General features: G+C 42.7%; 1 protein-coding gene across 4 annotated transcripts in view; it reads right to left on the bottom strand.

Moving 5' to 3' along the window:
• tnpo1 (transportin 1) overlaps nucleotides 1-14,232 on the bottom strand; it is a 60,292-nt gene that overhangs the window by 38,188 nt on the left and 7,872 nt on the right. For all 4 annotated transcript variants that reach the window (XM_055935875.1, XM_055935874.1, XM_055935872.1 and 1 more), the window contains one exon: nucleotides 8,294-8,400. In XM_055935875.1, the coding sequence (XP_055791850.1) occupies nucleotides 8,294-8,400 (107 nt within the window). The remainder of the gene's footprint in view (nucleotides 1-8,293; nucleotides 8,401-14,232) is intronic.

Below are 14,232 nucleotides of genomic sequence, written 5' to 3'. Positions count from 1 at the left end.
GTGTTGTCATAAAAACGAGTGGTGTCCACTGATTAAATGCAGTCTTTCTGCATTGTGAAGAGGGAAAACCCAGATATTCAAAGTCTGATGAATGACAGGTTGTTTCTTCATGCAAAACAGATTTGGGGTTTAACATTCAATTAAGCTGCTTTATTTTATGGGTTTAGTGAAGGCGGGTAATTTTTTACCCTTAGAACAAGGAGAGTATACAGAATGTTAAGACTACACAAGGGTTAAGAATAGAAAATATAGAAATACACAGGCTCCCGAGTGGTGCAGCGGTCTAAGACACTGCAGTGCAAGAGGTGTCACTACAGTCCCTGGTTCGATTCCAGGCTGTATCACATCTGGCCGTGATTGGGGCGGAAGGTAGCCTAGTGGTTAGAGCGTTGAGCCAGTAACCGAAACGTTTCTAGATCGAATACCAGAGCTGACAAGGTAAAAATCTGTCGTTCTGCCCCTGAACAAGGCAATTAACCTACTGTTCTTAGGCCGTCATTGTAAATGAGAATTTGTTCTTAATGGACTTGCCTAGTTAAAAAAAAAAACAGGCTTTATGACTTTGTGGCAACTGGTGACGACCGGTAGGTAGTAGCCAGGACCGCGGTAGATTGAACTGCATTGCCCCCTAGCGGTCATACATAGAACCACTTCTGAACTGTGAACTCGTCATTTAACTTTTTGTATTTTTTGTATTTTTTTTAAAATGGCACTTTAAACGTTAAAACAAAATGTACATCCCTAGTCCTAACATTCGAAAAGGTTACCAAGATTACTGTCGCCCACTGAATCCTCTTTCATCCCCAAAAGAGTCTGAGTTCATCTTAACCAAAAACTTTAAACCTGTAGCTAATATTTAAGTTTTTCTGCACGAGCAAGTCTTCACTACCTAACTCTACATTTAGCTAAGGTGTTTTGGGGTGGTACAAAATCAGTTATGAAATTCGAAATGTGCGAGAAAACTAGCTAGTATCTGCTTGCTGGCTGAACCAGTCTCAAATCAATCCATGAAACGAAAAGGGAGGGATACCAGCAACACCAGTTCACACTCGCAATGCTGAAAGCTCCCTCTAGCTAGCTAGCGCAGAAGTTGTAGCTAATGCACAAAAGATGTTTCATGATTTCAACACAGCTGACTTTTCTGCAACCTTATCACGGTGGCCAACTGTTACAAAGTAGCGAGTCACAGTCCCAGCTTCTGTCAGTGTCAAATACATGGCAATTTCTGAGAACAGTCCCATGGTGCCGTACAACTTCATCAACAAGCTGGCAAACTAGCTACCGTCTGGACATTCAAACCAGCTTGCTCCGCTGATCGAGCATGGTTTTACGCCGGTGCGTCATAGCTACTAAGGGCGAGAGCGGAGCGATTTTCAGAATTAGGAACTAGCGTTTGGCGTTTTATGAATTCCAAGTCCTAAAAGACAGATTGGTTGAGGGACGAGCAGCGCGTAGGAGTGACGACATCCGACGTGAGACAATGCACGGGACAGTTGGAAAAGATAGGACACCTCCAAAGCAGTTCCAACAATAGGCACCTTTTTAACCGTTCTAAAGCACTACACCATGCAGAACATACTTGCTACAAAGTTACAGAAATATAAACAACCACCGCACAAACTGAAATTGGATTAATTGTAAATGAAGGTCCAACCAGGAAAAACTTAGCTAGCATTCATTAATTCATTTATTTTTGCACAAACATATTTTTTGCAGCTTTTGATGACTGGGACAGGTATGTGTGTATGTGTGTGTGTGTGTGTGTGTGTGTGTGTGTGTGTGTGTGTGTGTGTGTGTGCAAGCAGCAGATAAAGCGGGAGGGCGGTCAGACTAAGATCACATTCCAATGAACCTGGACAGTCCTTGTAAGACTAAGAGCCTTGCTGTGGAAATGTGCAAGAATTACAACTAAGCAAAAGAATCGGAGCCTGTTGAGAGGAGAGAGAAGGGGATTATATAAAAACAAAAATAAATGTTATTACTCCTTTATCCTCTGTTAGAAAGCTATGTTCAGACAACATGGTAGAGTATACAGTACAATGTACAGTGTCTGAATGAACAAGCGCTTGGTTGTTCGGTCAGTTCGACAGGAACACACACCAGCACCTTCCAACCGCCCGTTAATCACCACAGTAAAAACTGCTCTCCAGCAAAAACTAAATGAAGCAATCAGCCAATATTCTATACGCATGAGGTGACATCCCACACACATACCTGCTCTGGTCTTTTTATAGAGCGAGGGGCGAAAGGGGAAGAGGGGGAAAGGGGTGACAGAGGAGAACAGGAACAAGGGGAAATAGGAGAGAGGGGGAGAGGGGTAGAGAGAGGCGTATTAAGGGCCCCTCAGACTGCTGTGACAAGAGACAGAACAGGTTCGGACGTGGACCGCGGTCGTAGTGACTTATTTTTATTTTTGGAACAATCTTCAAAATGTTCTTAATGTGATGTTTTGGTGCCTCTAGGCCAATTCAGAAAGCTGATTGAGGACCTTATTACTAACGAACTTGTTTATGACAGTGTTTTTCCTTTCTGCTTTTATTTATTTATTTATTTATTTATTTTACCGTTATTTTACCAGGTAAGTTGACTGAGAACACGTTCTCATTTGCAGCAATGACCTGGGGAATAGTTACAGGGGAGAGGAGTGGGATGAATGAGCCAATTGTAAACTGCTTTCGTTTTGTATTTACATTTGGATGTGTGCATTTTCTGTAACTCAGGGCTCATCTGTAAAAGAGACCTTGGTCTCAGTATGACTCCCTGATAAAAAAAAAATTAAAGGTTAAAAGAAAGAAAATGAAGGCTATGGCATTTAGGGAAAAGACCATTTGGCATATTGCCCTGCTGTGTGCTCACTGCCAAACTCCTAGTGGTACAGTCAAGTTCAAAAAAGCTAAAACAATCACGTGACATCACGATGTTGTCACCATCGACGATGGCTGTCAAACATCGTCGATAGACGATGCAATCGGAAAATTGCCAAACCTAGTTAGCATTCCATACTGCGGTAGAGTCTACTCAGCTCACAGGGATATCAGTGCAGACAGAGGGACTGAGATTCATCTAATACTTGGGAGAGCAGGAGGGATAAACACAGACAATGAGACTGCAGCACAGAAACTCAAGATTGTGTCTTTGAGAGCACTGCAGATGTCAACAGAAATATAGTCTGCGTGCGATGCGGATTGTAACACGCGCAGCTCAAAACATCCGTGTGTGATGTGGATAATCTAGTAATAGGCTAGCCGCTAAAGGATCATATTTATGTATAAACACATAAAAAGACACACTGCTCATAGCCAAAACCAGAGCCACGCCACCCAGTGCCAATAGCACTGCCTGTGAGGCCCAGTAGACTTCGAGGTCGTCAACTCCCATCACGTAATATGCTACCCAGAGCCCTGTACCACGCAGAGCTGTTAGGACCACTGCCAACGAGCTCAGTCAGTGGAATGCCTTTTTTTTTTTTTTTTTTTTACAGACACACACACACAAATGTACCAGTCAGCTAGAATTTACAAGTCCAACGGCTGTCTGTAACATGACCCGGCTGAGGCTCATCCATATGCTCTGAATAACATCAATCACTGACATATTAACAGTAGGCCTAATACGCTACACGCATACTATTTATATTCGCTGATGAGATGCAACTACTCTTTCAGCAAATTAAAAAAAACAGCAGAACTAGGCTACGCAGATCTCAAGGCGACGCTTCTAAACCGACTGATGAGATTCCTCTGGCCGGGTACACCAAACCCTGGGAGTACCCGCCCGTCTGCCTGAAGAGTATTACCAAAACAAAATCACAGCTCACTCCAGCTCCACCGCAGAGAATAACTGAGCTAAATCTCTGCTTCTGAACCAGCTCGGTGTTGGAGGAACAACCCTGTGGCAATAGTGAGAACCATTGTGCAGGCTGTCCTTTGGGCTGTCTGCCAGGCCCAGGCGTACGGGTCAACTCGATCTCCCGTCGGCTTTACTTGGATTCCCTTTGATGAGTCCAGATTGTGTCCCGTTGAAGATAGCACTGGGGCATATTTAAGTGTTAGACTATAAGAGTGATCCATGCTTCCATGGTAAATTATCAATGGCATGCAGCTTGTGTAGATCTGAATGAGCCATTGACACACACACACACACAGGTTCAAAGAGATGTTAAAAGGAAGTGGAGACACCAATCTGTCATCAAGCCAAGATTAGGTCATTCTGAAGTACAAAGGTCATTTGCTGTCTGAGTCCAATCAACACTACACACAAGTGAGTAAGAAGAAAATGAGAGGGTATGTCTGGGCTTTACTGTAAGTGAATGCACGTAGGGGTGTGAGCTCACCTGTCTGTGTGTGTCGTGTCTGCCTCTCTCTGTGTGTGTGTGTCCTTCAGAACACAGTGATCCCCAGCCACACATCTGTATGGAGGCTGCTGTCCAGTGTGTATATTAGGGCTGGAAATTGCCAGGGATGATATCACGATACTTAGGTGCCGATACGATATATTGGATTCTCATGTTTTTCTATATGTATTGCGAGTTGATATTGCGTATTTATTGCAATTTGATGTTCCAAATATATTGCTCACTATGTGTCTGCTGCAGAGACAAGAGAAAATAAGTGCTGAAAACATGTTGACTCACTATTTAAAAAAAAGAAGATTGAGAACAAGCTATTTGATTAAAAATAGTGGAGTTGGCACAGGTACAGCAGACTAGTGCTTGCGAACACAACATTTAGATATATATATATATTTATTTTTTATTTTTATTACAACTCGATAGTGAGTCAAAGCATCAATATAATATAATGACATTTAACTGCGTCAATTCCCCCCCATCACTAGTGTATATGAAGAACTCTGTGTGTGTGTGTCACCCTCAAATCAGCTCATTTGTGAGGCGCGAGTGTGCCGCTTTATATTTACTGCTGCTGGCAAGCCGCCAGGGGCCACCGCAAAGCATCCTGGTACAGCCAGGCTATTTTTGGGGCTGTTGCAAGGGAGTGCTTTCCCACGATGCAACTCTGCATCAGCAGCACGCAGCGCCAGGCTTGATGCAAAGTATGACGCCCCAATCAAATTGGTATTTAAAATAAGCTAGCCTCCATGCAAACACACTCCAGTCATTCCTTCGTAGTTTGATCATCAAATGCATTTAGTGAATTTTTATAACCCTCTCCATACCCTTTACCTGACTTGAATATCTATGAGCACAGCATAGCCACACACACACACACACACTGCAGAGAGAAGGCTATAACTCAGGACACACCCATAACTAAAGGTGTGTCAGAGAGGAGCTGTGAGAGGGGACTGGCTGACCACCAGCAGATGGAGTAACACCTGAGGGGTATACTACAATTTAAGCAATATCTTCAGGGTTTTGTAGCTTCAGATTCCAGCTCAGGCTTCATCCGTACTACGACGGTGGAGATTTCTCGCCCGCCTGCAGCCAACTCTAGCAGGCTTGTAACTGCAGATGCATGTCACACGTGGCTAGTCAAAACGTTGAACTGTTCACTGATAATGCTGAAACATCAATCCGTGGGCGAGTCAGTGCCACGTTATGTGCCGAAGTCAAAAGGAAAGAAAAGTTACCTTGCAAATTCAGCAGGCAATCGTATGAAATAAGCTTGTTGAAGTACCGTCTTAATTTTATTACTTGGCTGGTCTCAGACGATCCCGCAGGTAAAGAAGCCGGATGTGGAGGTCCTGGGCTGGCGTGGTTACACATGGGCTGCGGTTGTGATGCCAAATTCTCTCAAATTGTTGGAGGCGGCTTATGGTAGAGAAACTAACATTAAATTCTCTAGCAACAGCTTTGGTGAATATTCCTGCAGTCAGCATGCCAATTGCACGCTCGCTCAAAACTTGACATCTGTTACATTGTGTTGTGTGACAAAACAGCACATTCGAGTGGCCTTTTGTCCCCAGCACAAGGTGCACCTGTGTAATGCTTATGCTGTTTAATCAGCTTCTTGATATGCCACCCCTGTCAGGTGGATGGATTATCTTGGCAAATGAGAAATGCTCACTAACAGGGATGTAAACAAATGTATGCACAATATTTTAGAGAAATAAGCTTTATGTGCGTATGGAGAATTCATGGGATGTTTTATTTCAGCTCATGAAACCAACACTTTATATTTTGTTGTTCCTCACTCTACACACAATACCCCATAAAAACAAAGTGAAAACAGGTTTAGACAATTTTGCAAATGTTGATAAATAATAATAAATTAAATACCTCATTTACATAAGTATTCAGACCCTTTGCTATGAGACTCGAAATTGAGCTCAGGTGCATCCTGCTTCCATTGATCATCCTTGAGATGTTTCTACAACTTGATTGTAGATTCAATTGATTGGACATGATTTGGAAAGGAACACCTGTCCATATAAGGTCCCACAGTTGACAGTGCATGTCAGAGCAAAAACCAAGCCATGAGGTTGAAGGAATTGTTCATAGAGCTCCAAGACAGGATTGTGTCGAGGCACAGATCTGGGGAAGAGTACCAAAATATTTTTTGAAGCATTGAAGGTCCCCAAGAACACAGTGGCCTCCATCCTTAAATGGAAAAAGTTTGGAACCACCAAGACTCTTCCTAGAGATGGCTGCCCGGCCAAACTGAGCAATTGGGGGAGAAGAGCAGAGAATAAAGGTACAGATTGATCCTCGATGAAAACCTGCTCCAGATCACTCAGGACAATGACACTAAGCACACAGCCAAGACAACGCTGAAGTGGCTTCAGGACAAGTGTCTGTCCTTAAGTGGCCCTGCCAGAGCCCGGACTTGAACCCAATCGAACCTCTGGATGTAACAAAATGTGGGAGAAAAAAAATCAAAGGTTCTGAATACTTTCCGAATGCAATGTATAGGAACATTCGGTCAGAATATTATTCCAATGTTGGCCTCACTGATCCAATTCATAGCGGAGTAATTGCTTGATTGTGATTTTTATTTTATTTTACTTGTCCCGGACAAGTGTTATTGTTGAGCCCTGCACTACATTCAGGATAAATGGAGTTAGCCTGCCCGGGAGTAGGTTAGTTCTGAAGGATTCGTTGCCATATACATTTACCTGACGAAAAGGTGAGCCACTTTCATGGTACCAGTTATTCAGAGTTGAACTCAGAGTTGACCAAAGTTCCGTTACCTCTCTACCTTTTCAAATCACATACATAGCATAGGGCTTTAGTCTTAAAATGTCCCCCAAACATGGCATGATGAAACATCAAATGAATGAAGATCACAAATCTGACTGATCGATTGACTAACCACAGATCTGCTGTGTCAACCAGGAGGGATACTGTGAGATTCTGACAAAAAAATGGATACCGTTTTTTTATGAAGGAAGTTAGTGTTAGTTTCAAGAGCCAATGCTAACTAGCTTTAGCACAATGACTGGAAGTCTAAAAGTACAGAAGCATTGTATCCATCTTTTTAACCTCACTAACTCTTCTTGCAATAATCAGCCATTCTAATAGTTGTGTTAGTAACACTAATAGTAGGGCAGCCACCCAACATTGGCACCGAATGTGATTAAGTGCTAAGAATATTCCCCCCTCCCCCCCACCCCAAAATAGCTTAACTTAGCACCACCACTTTGATGTTGTTGGCTTGCTCTCAACTCATAACCAAAGACGGTATTCTTGGGCATGGCGAGAGCCAGTCAAGAAATGAGGTCAGATTATATTCACTGGTATGAAAGATAGGCAGAGAGAGAGAGAAAGAGGGAGAGGGATAATATAAGTGATTTCATGTTGAATAAGCTGCAGTTTTGGGTTAGTTCCTATCCAGCTGTGAGTATTTGCCTTCTGGATGGAGTCCTGCTGACCGGCTCAGCTGATGCTGCTTTATTTGACCCCCTCCCCCTCCCCAGAAAAGTGCACAGGAACACTAACAGACACCTACATATTTTCTGCTTGTTTCTGGTATTGAATGTGAAAAAAGGACAAGACAACCAGATCACTCATTCAAACATAGATCATCTCGGATTAATCCACAGATTACAGCGACGAGACAACAACTCTCAAACCAACCTCCATCCTAAAACCAAACTCACCTCAGTAGCAGTCATGAGACAGTACAATTATAAACCTGAGCTCCCAGACATAGCAGTGTAGTCCAGTTGTATCCTTATCTAGTCTCCTCCTCACAATATTTAGCGTATGACAGTACAGAAAACATCGGCAGCCCAGTACTGTGTTAACCTATGCCGTCACCTCGCAGTAGTGATAGACATATGGCTCAGCTCACAGACCTGGCAGCCCAGACCCTGTCCTAGTCTCGTCCCTCACCTCACAGGTGTTGTAGTCCTCAGAGTCCAGCAGAAGGCAGAGTTTGGGCAGCAGCTCAGGCCAGTTCTGCAGCTCCCCTTTGGAGGCGATGGTAGTGATGAGGATACCTGGGTCGAGAGAGAGAGAGACAGAGAGAAAGAGACAGAGAGAAAGAGACAGAGAGAAAGAGACAGAGAGACAGAGAGACAGATGAGACAGGTCTCCTCGAAGCAACTCCACAACCCTCCCTTATAACAATCACCATGATCACCATCAGGATTGGCAGAGCCAATATCCTGCACTTTGAATCAGTTTATAATAGGTGATTTACACACTCCTGTTTGTTCATTTCTGTCAGATGTTTGGTAACCATGGCAACCGAGCCCCGGCACAGTCTGCTGCTTGCCTGCTGACTCTGATAAGGAGGCACCATGCAAACACCATTGGCTATCTCAACGAGCCAGCTGGCTAATCAAACCTTCAGAAATAACCATGCAGCCAGACACCAGTGAGACGAACGGAGTTATATTACCCTGAGCCGCGGAGTACCAGTCTATGGCCTGTGACGTGAACAGGCAAAAGCGGTGAGGGAGGAGTGCCTTTCTCAAATCAAACAATAATCGATGCCGCTTGGTCATGTCGGCAATAAAGCAGCATGGTACAGCGTCCAGAAACATAAAACATATATTTTCCATAAAATATGTTACAATTTTCAAAGTAGTTTTAAATTGGGAAGGCAGATAAAGCGTTTTTTAAAAGCAATCACTTTTGCATGGGAGAATCCTACTCATTACAGAGAATCCTACTCATTACTTCACGTGCATAATCTAGCCAATGCTAGATTGTTGTACTTTAAAGAATTTTTACTTAAGTCTGTTTTTTTTAAGGGTATCTGTACTTTACTATTTACATTTTTGATAACTTTTACTTTACTACATTCCTAAAGGAAAATAATGTACTTTTTACTCCATACATTCTCCTTGACACCCAAAAGTACTTGCTAAGCATTCAAAATGTAGCAGGACGATAAAATTATCCAATTCACGCACTTATCAACAGAACATCCCTGGTCGCCCCTACTGCCTCTGATCCCTGGTCACCCCTACTGCCTCTGATCCCTGGTCACCCCTACTGCCTCTGATCCCTGGTCACCCCTACTGCCTCTGATCCCTGGTCACCCCTACTGCCTCTGATCCCTGGTCACCCCTACTGCCTCTGATCCCTGGTCACCCCTACTGCCTCTGATCCCTGGTCACCCCTACTGCCTCTGATCCCGCATGCTTCGTTTGGAAATGATGTCAATTATCAAAAAGTGTGCACCTGGCTTTCCGTAAATCAAAAAAATTATAAAAAAATGTAATGGTGCCATCTGGTTTGCTTAATATTTTACTTTCGATACTTAAGTATATTCAAAACCAAACACTTTCAGATTTTTACTCAAGTACTATATGACTGGGTGACTTTTACTTGAGTCATTTTCTATTAAGGCATCTTTACTTTTACTATGACAGTTGGCTACTTTTTCCACCACTGGCTTTGAACAGGTTACCTGGCTCACACCAACTACGCAAGAGATTGCTTTTTTTTATTTTTTATAGGCAGAGCGCAAATCGGACTAGGATTCTATTGCATTGACAGGCATGACTTAGGCCTGTACTCTACACAGACCGGTGCGCCATAACCAATCAGAGCTGCAGTAGACCTATATGCAAATAGAACATTGCCATATATGGATTTGTGCCATTTACTTTGAACTGGACTGTTTTACAGCATGAGCGGTCGCAATTATTATGCGCTTGTTTCGAGCTCAAAGCGAGAGCTGTATATAGCCACGTGCGCACATTTGTTCACATTCTTAGCTAGTTAGTGAGCTAGAACTGGGCTAATAACTCATTTGTAGTCGGCATTGTGGGAGCACAAAACGTCAACATTCCTAGCCATCTTTGAAAAGCTTTTTTTTTTTTTGTCTTAAAAAAGGGGCGGTGTTGTATTTTGAGACAGGCTTGAATAAGCCATGTAGCCAATAGGCAACTGGTAGCATAATCTGTCTGATTCTCTGTAATAAATGGTATTGGAATAATAATGTATTTTATTGTGTAAAGTGTTTTCTTGCATCACAACAAAATGTTCAGTTGCCTCCTTGTCTGAAGGACAAGTGGCTAAACAAGTTCATGTTACGCCCTGCATGATGTTTTTTTGTTTGTTTTTTCAAAAGGTCTCATGGAATGTAGGCCTACATTGGCTGCTACTGTAGACGGAATGATAACATTTTGACATGGAAACAGCTGTTACGGTATGCCTTTTCTCCATTGTTTTTGATTGTAGGGCACTCTGGTAGGCCTACATTATGATCAAATAGCCACAGTAGCCTATTTGGCCACTGTTAAAACAGTATATTAAAGCGGGTACAGCCTTGAGGGTTCACAGTAAACACACACCGGAAGTTACACAGAAATTACACAAGGTTCAAGTTAGCGATCAGCAGACCAAAAAATTGCTCAATGCCTAAAAGTATTAGAGGGAACATTGCCTGGAACACCATTCTCCTGCTTTGATCTGTTTCAGTCACTGAAGAGAAGGAGTGTGTGAAGGGTTTTGTAATCAGGTATGAGCTGGGCTGGAACAAAAGCTTAAACACTACTGCCATTCAGATCTGGAGCTGTCCATCCTTAAGTAATTTTTCTGCACTATGGGTACAATGGTATTGACAGTCACAGAGTGTACAAAACATTAAGAACACCTGCTCTTTCCATGACAGACTGGCCAGGTGAATCCAGATGAAAGCTATGATCCCTTATTGAGGTCATTTGTTAAATCCATTTCAAATCAGCGTTGATTAAGGGACATGGAATGTGTACGTGTGCCATTCAAAAGGTTGAATGGGCAAGAAAAGATTGAAGTGCCTTTGAACAGGGTACGGTCGTAGGTGCCATGTGCACCGGTTTGTGTCAAGAACTGCAAAGCTGCTGGGGTTTTCACGCTCAACAGTTTCGTGTGTATCAAGAATTTTGCACCAGCCAATGGTCATCCAGCAAACTTGACAACCATGGGAAGCATTGTAGTCAACACGGGCCAACTTCCCTGTGGAATGCTTTCGAAAGCATGTAGAGTCAATACCCCAACGAATTGAGGCTATTCTGAGGGCAAAAGGAGTGGGGGGTGAAACTAAATTTGAGGAAGGTATTCCTAATATTTGGTACACTCAGTGAGTGTGTGCATTTATTAAGAAATATATATAAATAAATACACACACACACAGTACCAGTAAAAAGTTTGGACATACCTACTCATTCAAGGGTTTCTTTAAAATGTTACTATTTTCTACATTGTAGAATAATAGTGAAGACATCAAAACTATGAAATAACACATATGGAATCATGTAGTAACCAAAAAAAGTGTTAAACAAATCAAAATATATTGTAGAATCTTCAAAGTAGCCACCTTTTGCCTTGATGGCAACATTGCACTCTTGGCATTCTCTCAACCAGCTTCATGAGGTAGTCACCTGGAATGCATTTCAATTAACAGGTGTGCCTGGTTAAAAGTTAATATGTGGAATTTCTTTGCTACTTAATGCGTTTGAGCCAAATCAGTTGTGTTGTGACAAGGCAGGGGTGGTATACAGAAGATATTCCTATTTGGTAAAAGACCAAGTCCATATTATGGCAAGAGCAGCTCAAAAAAGCAAAGAGAAATGACAGTCCATTACTTTAAGACATGAAGGTCAGTCAATACAGGAAAACCATCAAGCACTATGATGAAACTGCCTCTCATGAGTACCGCCACAGGAAAGGAAAACCCAGATTTACCACTGCTGCAGAGGAGAAGTTAATCAGATTTACCAGCCTCAGAAAATGCTTCACAGGGTTCAAGTAACAGACACATCAACATGACCTGTTCAGAGGAGACTGCGTGAATCAGGCCTTCATGGTGTAATTGCTGCAAAGAAAGCACTATTAAAGTACACCAATAAGAAGAAGAGACTTGCCTGGGCCAAGAAACATGAGCAATGGACATTAAACCGGTGGAAATATGTTCTTTGGTCTGATGAGTCCAAATTTGAGATTTTTGGTTCCAATCGCCGTGTCTTTGTGAGACGCAGAGTAGGTGAACGGATGATCTCTGCATGTGTGGTTCCCACCGTGAAGCACGGAGGTGGTGGTGTGATGATACTCTGCTGGTGACACATTTAGAATTCAAGGCACACTTAACCAGCATGGCTACCAATGCATTCTGCAGGGATACACCATCCCATCTGGTTTGCGCTTAGTGGGACAATCATTTGTTTCAACAGGACAATGACCCAACACACCTCCAGGCTGTGTAAGGGTTATTTGACCAAGAAAGAGAGTGATGGAGTGCTGTATCAGTTGACCTGGCCTCCACAATCACCCGACCTCAACCCAATTGAGATGGTTTGGGATAAGTTGGACCACGGAGTGAAGTAAAGGCAGTCAACAAGTGCTCAGCATACAGTTGAAGTCAGAAGTTTACATACACTTAGGTTGGAGTCATTAATTCTCGTTTTCAAACCATTCCACAAATGTCTTGTTAACAAACTATAGTTTTGGTAAGTCGGCTAGGACATCTACTTTGTGCATGACACAAGTAATTTTTCCAACAATTGTTTACAGACAGATTATTCCACTGTATCACAATTACAGTGGGTGAGAAGTTTACATACACTAAGTTGACTGTGCCTTTAAACAGCTTGGAAAATTCCAGAAAATGGTGTCATGGCTTTAGAAGCTCCTGATAGGCTAATTGACATAATTTGAGTCAATTGGAGGTGTACCTGTGGATGCATTTCAAGGCCTACCTTCAAACTCAGTGCCTCTTTGCTTGACAACATGGGAAAATCAAAAGAAATCAGCCAAGACCTCATTCATAAAATTGTAGACCTCCACAAGTCTGGTTGATCCTTGGGACCAATTTCCAAACGCCTGAAGGTACCACGTTCATTTGTACAAACAATAGTTTGCAAGTATAAACAGGGCACCACGCTGCCGTCATACCGCTCAGGAAGGAGACGCGTTCTGTGTCCTAGAGATGAACGTACTTTGGTGTGAAAAGTGCAAATCAATCCCAGAACAGCAGCAATGGGACCTTGTGAAGATGCTGGAGGGAACAGGTACAAAAGTATCTATATCCACAGTAAAACAAGTCCTATAATCAACATAAACTGAAAGGCCGATCAGCAAGGAAGAAGCCACTGCTCCAAAACCGCCATAAAAAAGCCAGACTACGGTATGTGACTGCACATGGGGACAAAGATCGTACTTTTTGGAGAAATGTCCTCTGGTCTGATGAAACAAAAATAGAACTGTTTGGCCATAATGACAATTATTATGTTTGGAGGAAAAAGGGGGAGGCTTACAAGCCGAAGAACACCATCCCAATCGTGAAGCCCGGGGGTGGCAGGATCATGTTGTGGGGGTGGTTTGCTGCAGGAGGGCCTGGTGCACTTCACAAAATAGATGGCATCATGAGGGTGGAAAATTGTGTATATATATATATATATATATATATATATATGATATATTGAAGCAACATCTCAAGACATCAGTCAGGAAGTTAAAGCTTGGATGCAAATGGGTCTTCCAAATGGACAATGACTCCAAGCATTCTTCCAAAGGTGTGAGAAAATGTCTTAAGGACAACAAAGTCAAGGTATTGGAGTGGCCATGACAAAGCCCTGACTTAAATCCCATAGAAAATTTGTGGGCAGAAATGAAAAAGCATGTGCGAGCAAGGCCTACAAACCTAACTCAGTTACACCAGCTCTGTCAGAAGGAATGGGCCAAAATTCACCCAACTTATTGTGGGAAACTTGTGGAAGGCTAGCCAAAACATTTGACCCAAGTTAAGCAATTTAAAGGCAATGCTAGCAAATACTAATTGAGTGTTTGTAAACTTCTGACCCACTGGGAGTGTGATGAAAGAAATAAAAGCTGAAATA

This window comes from Salvelinus fontinalis, chromosome 10 (assembly GCF_029448725.1).
Source record: "Salvelinus fontinalis isolate EN_2023a chromosome 10, ASM2944872v1, whole genome shotgun sequence".
NCBI lineage: Eukaryota > Metazoa > Chordata > Actinopteri > Salmoniformes > Salmonidae > Salvelinus > Salvelinus fontinalis.
The sequence above is the reverse complement of the archived record's forward strand: the minus strand, read 5'-3'. Positions and strand labels throughout refer to the sequence as shown.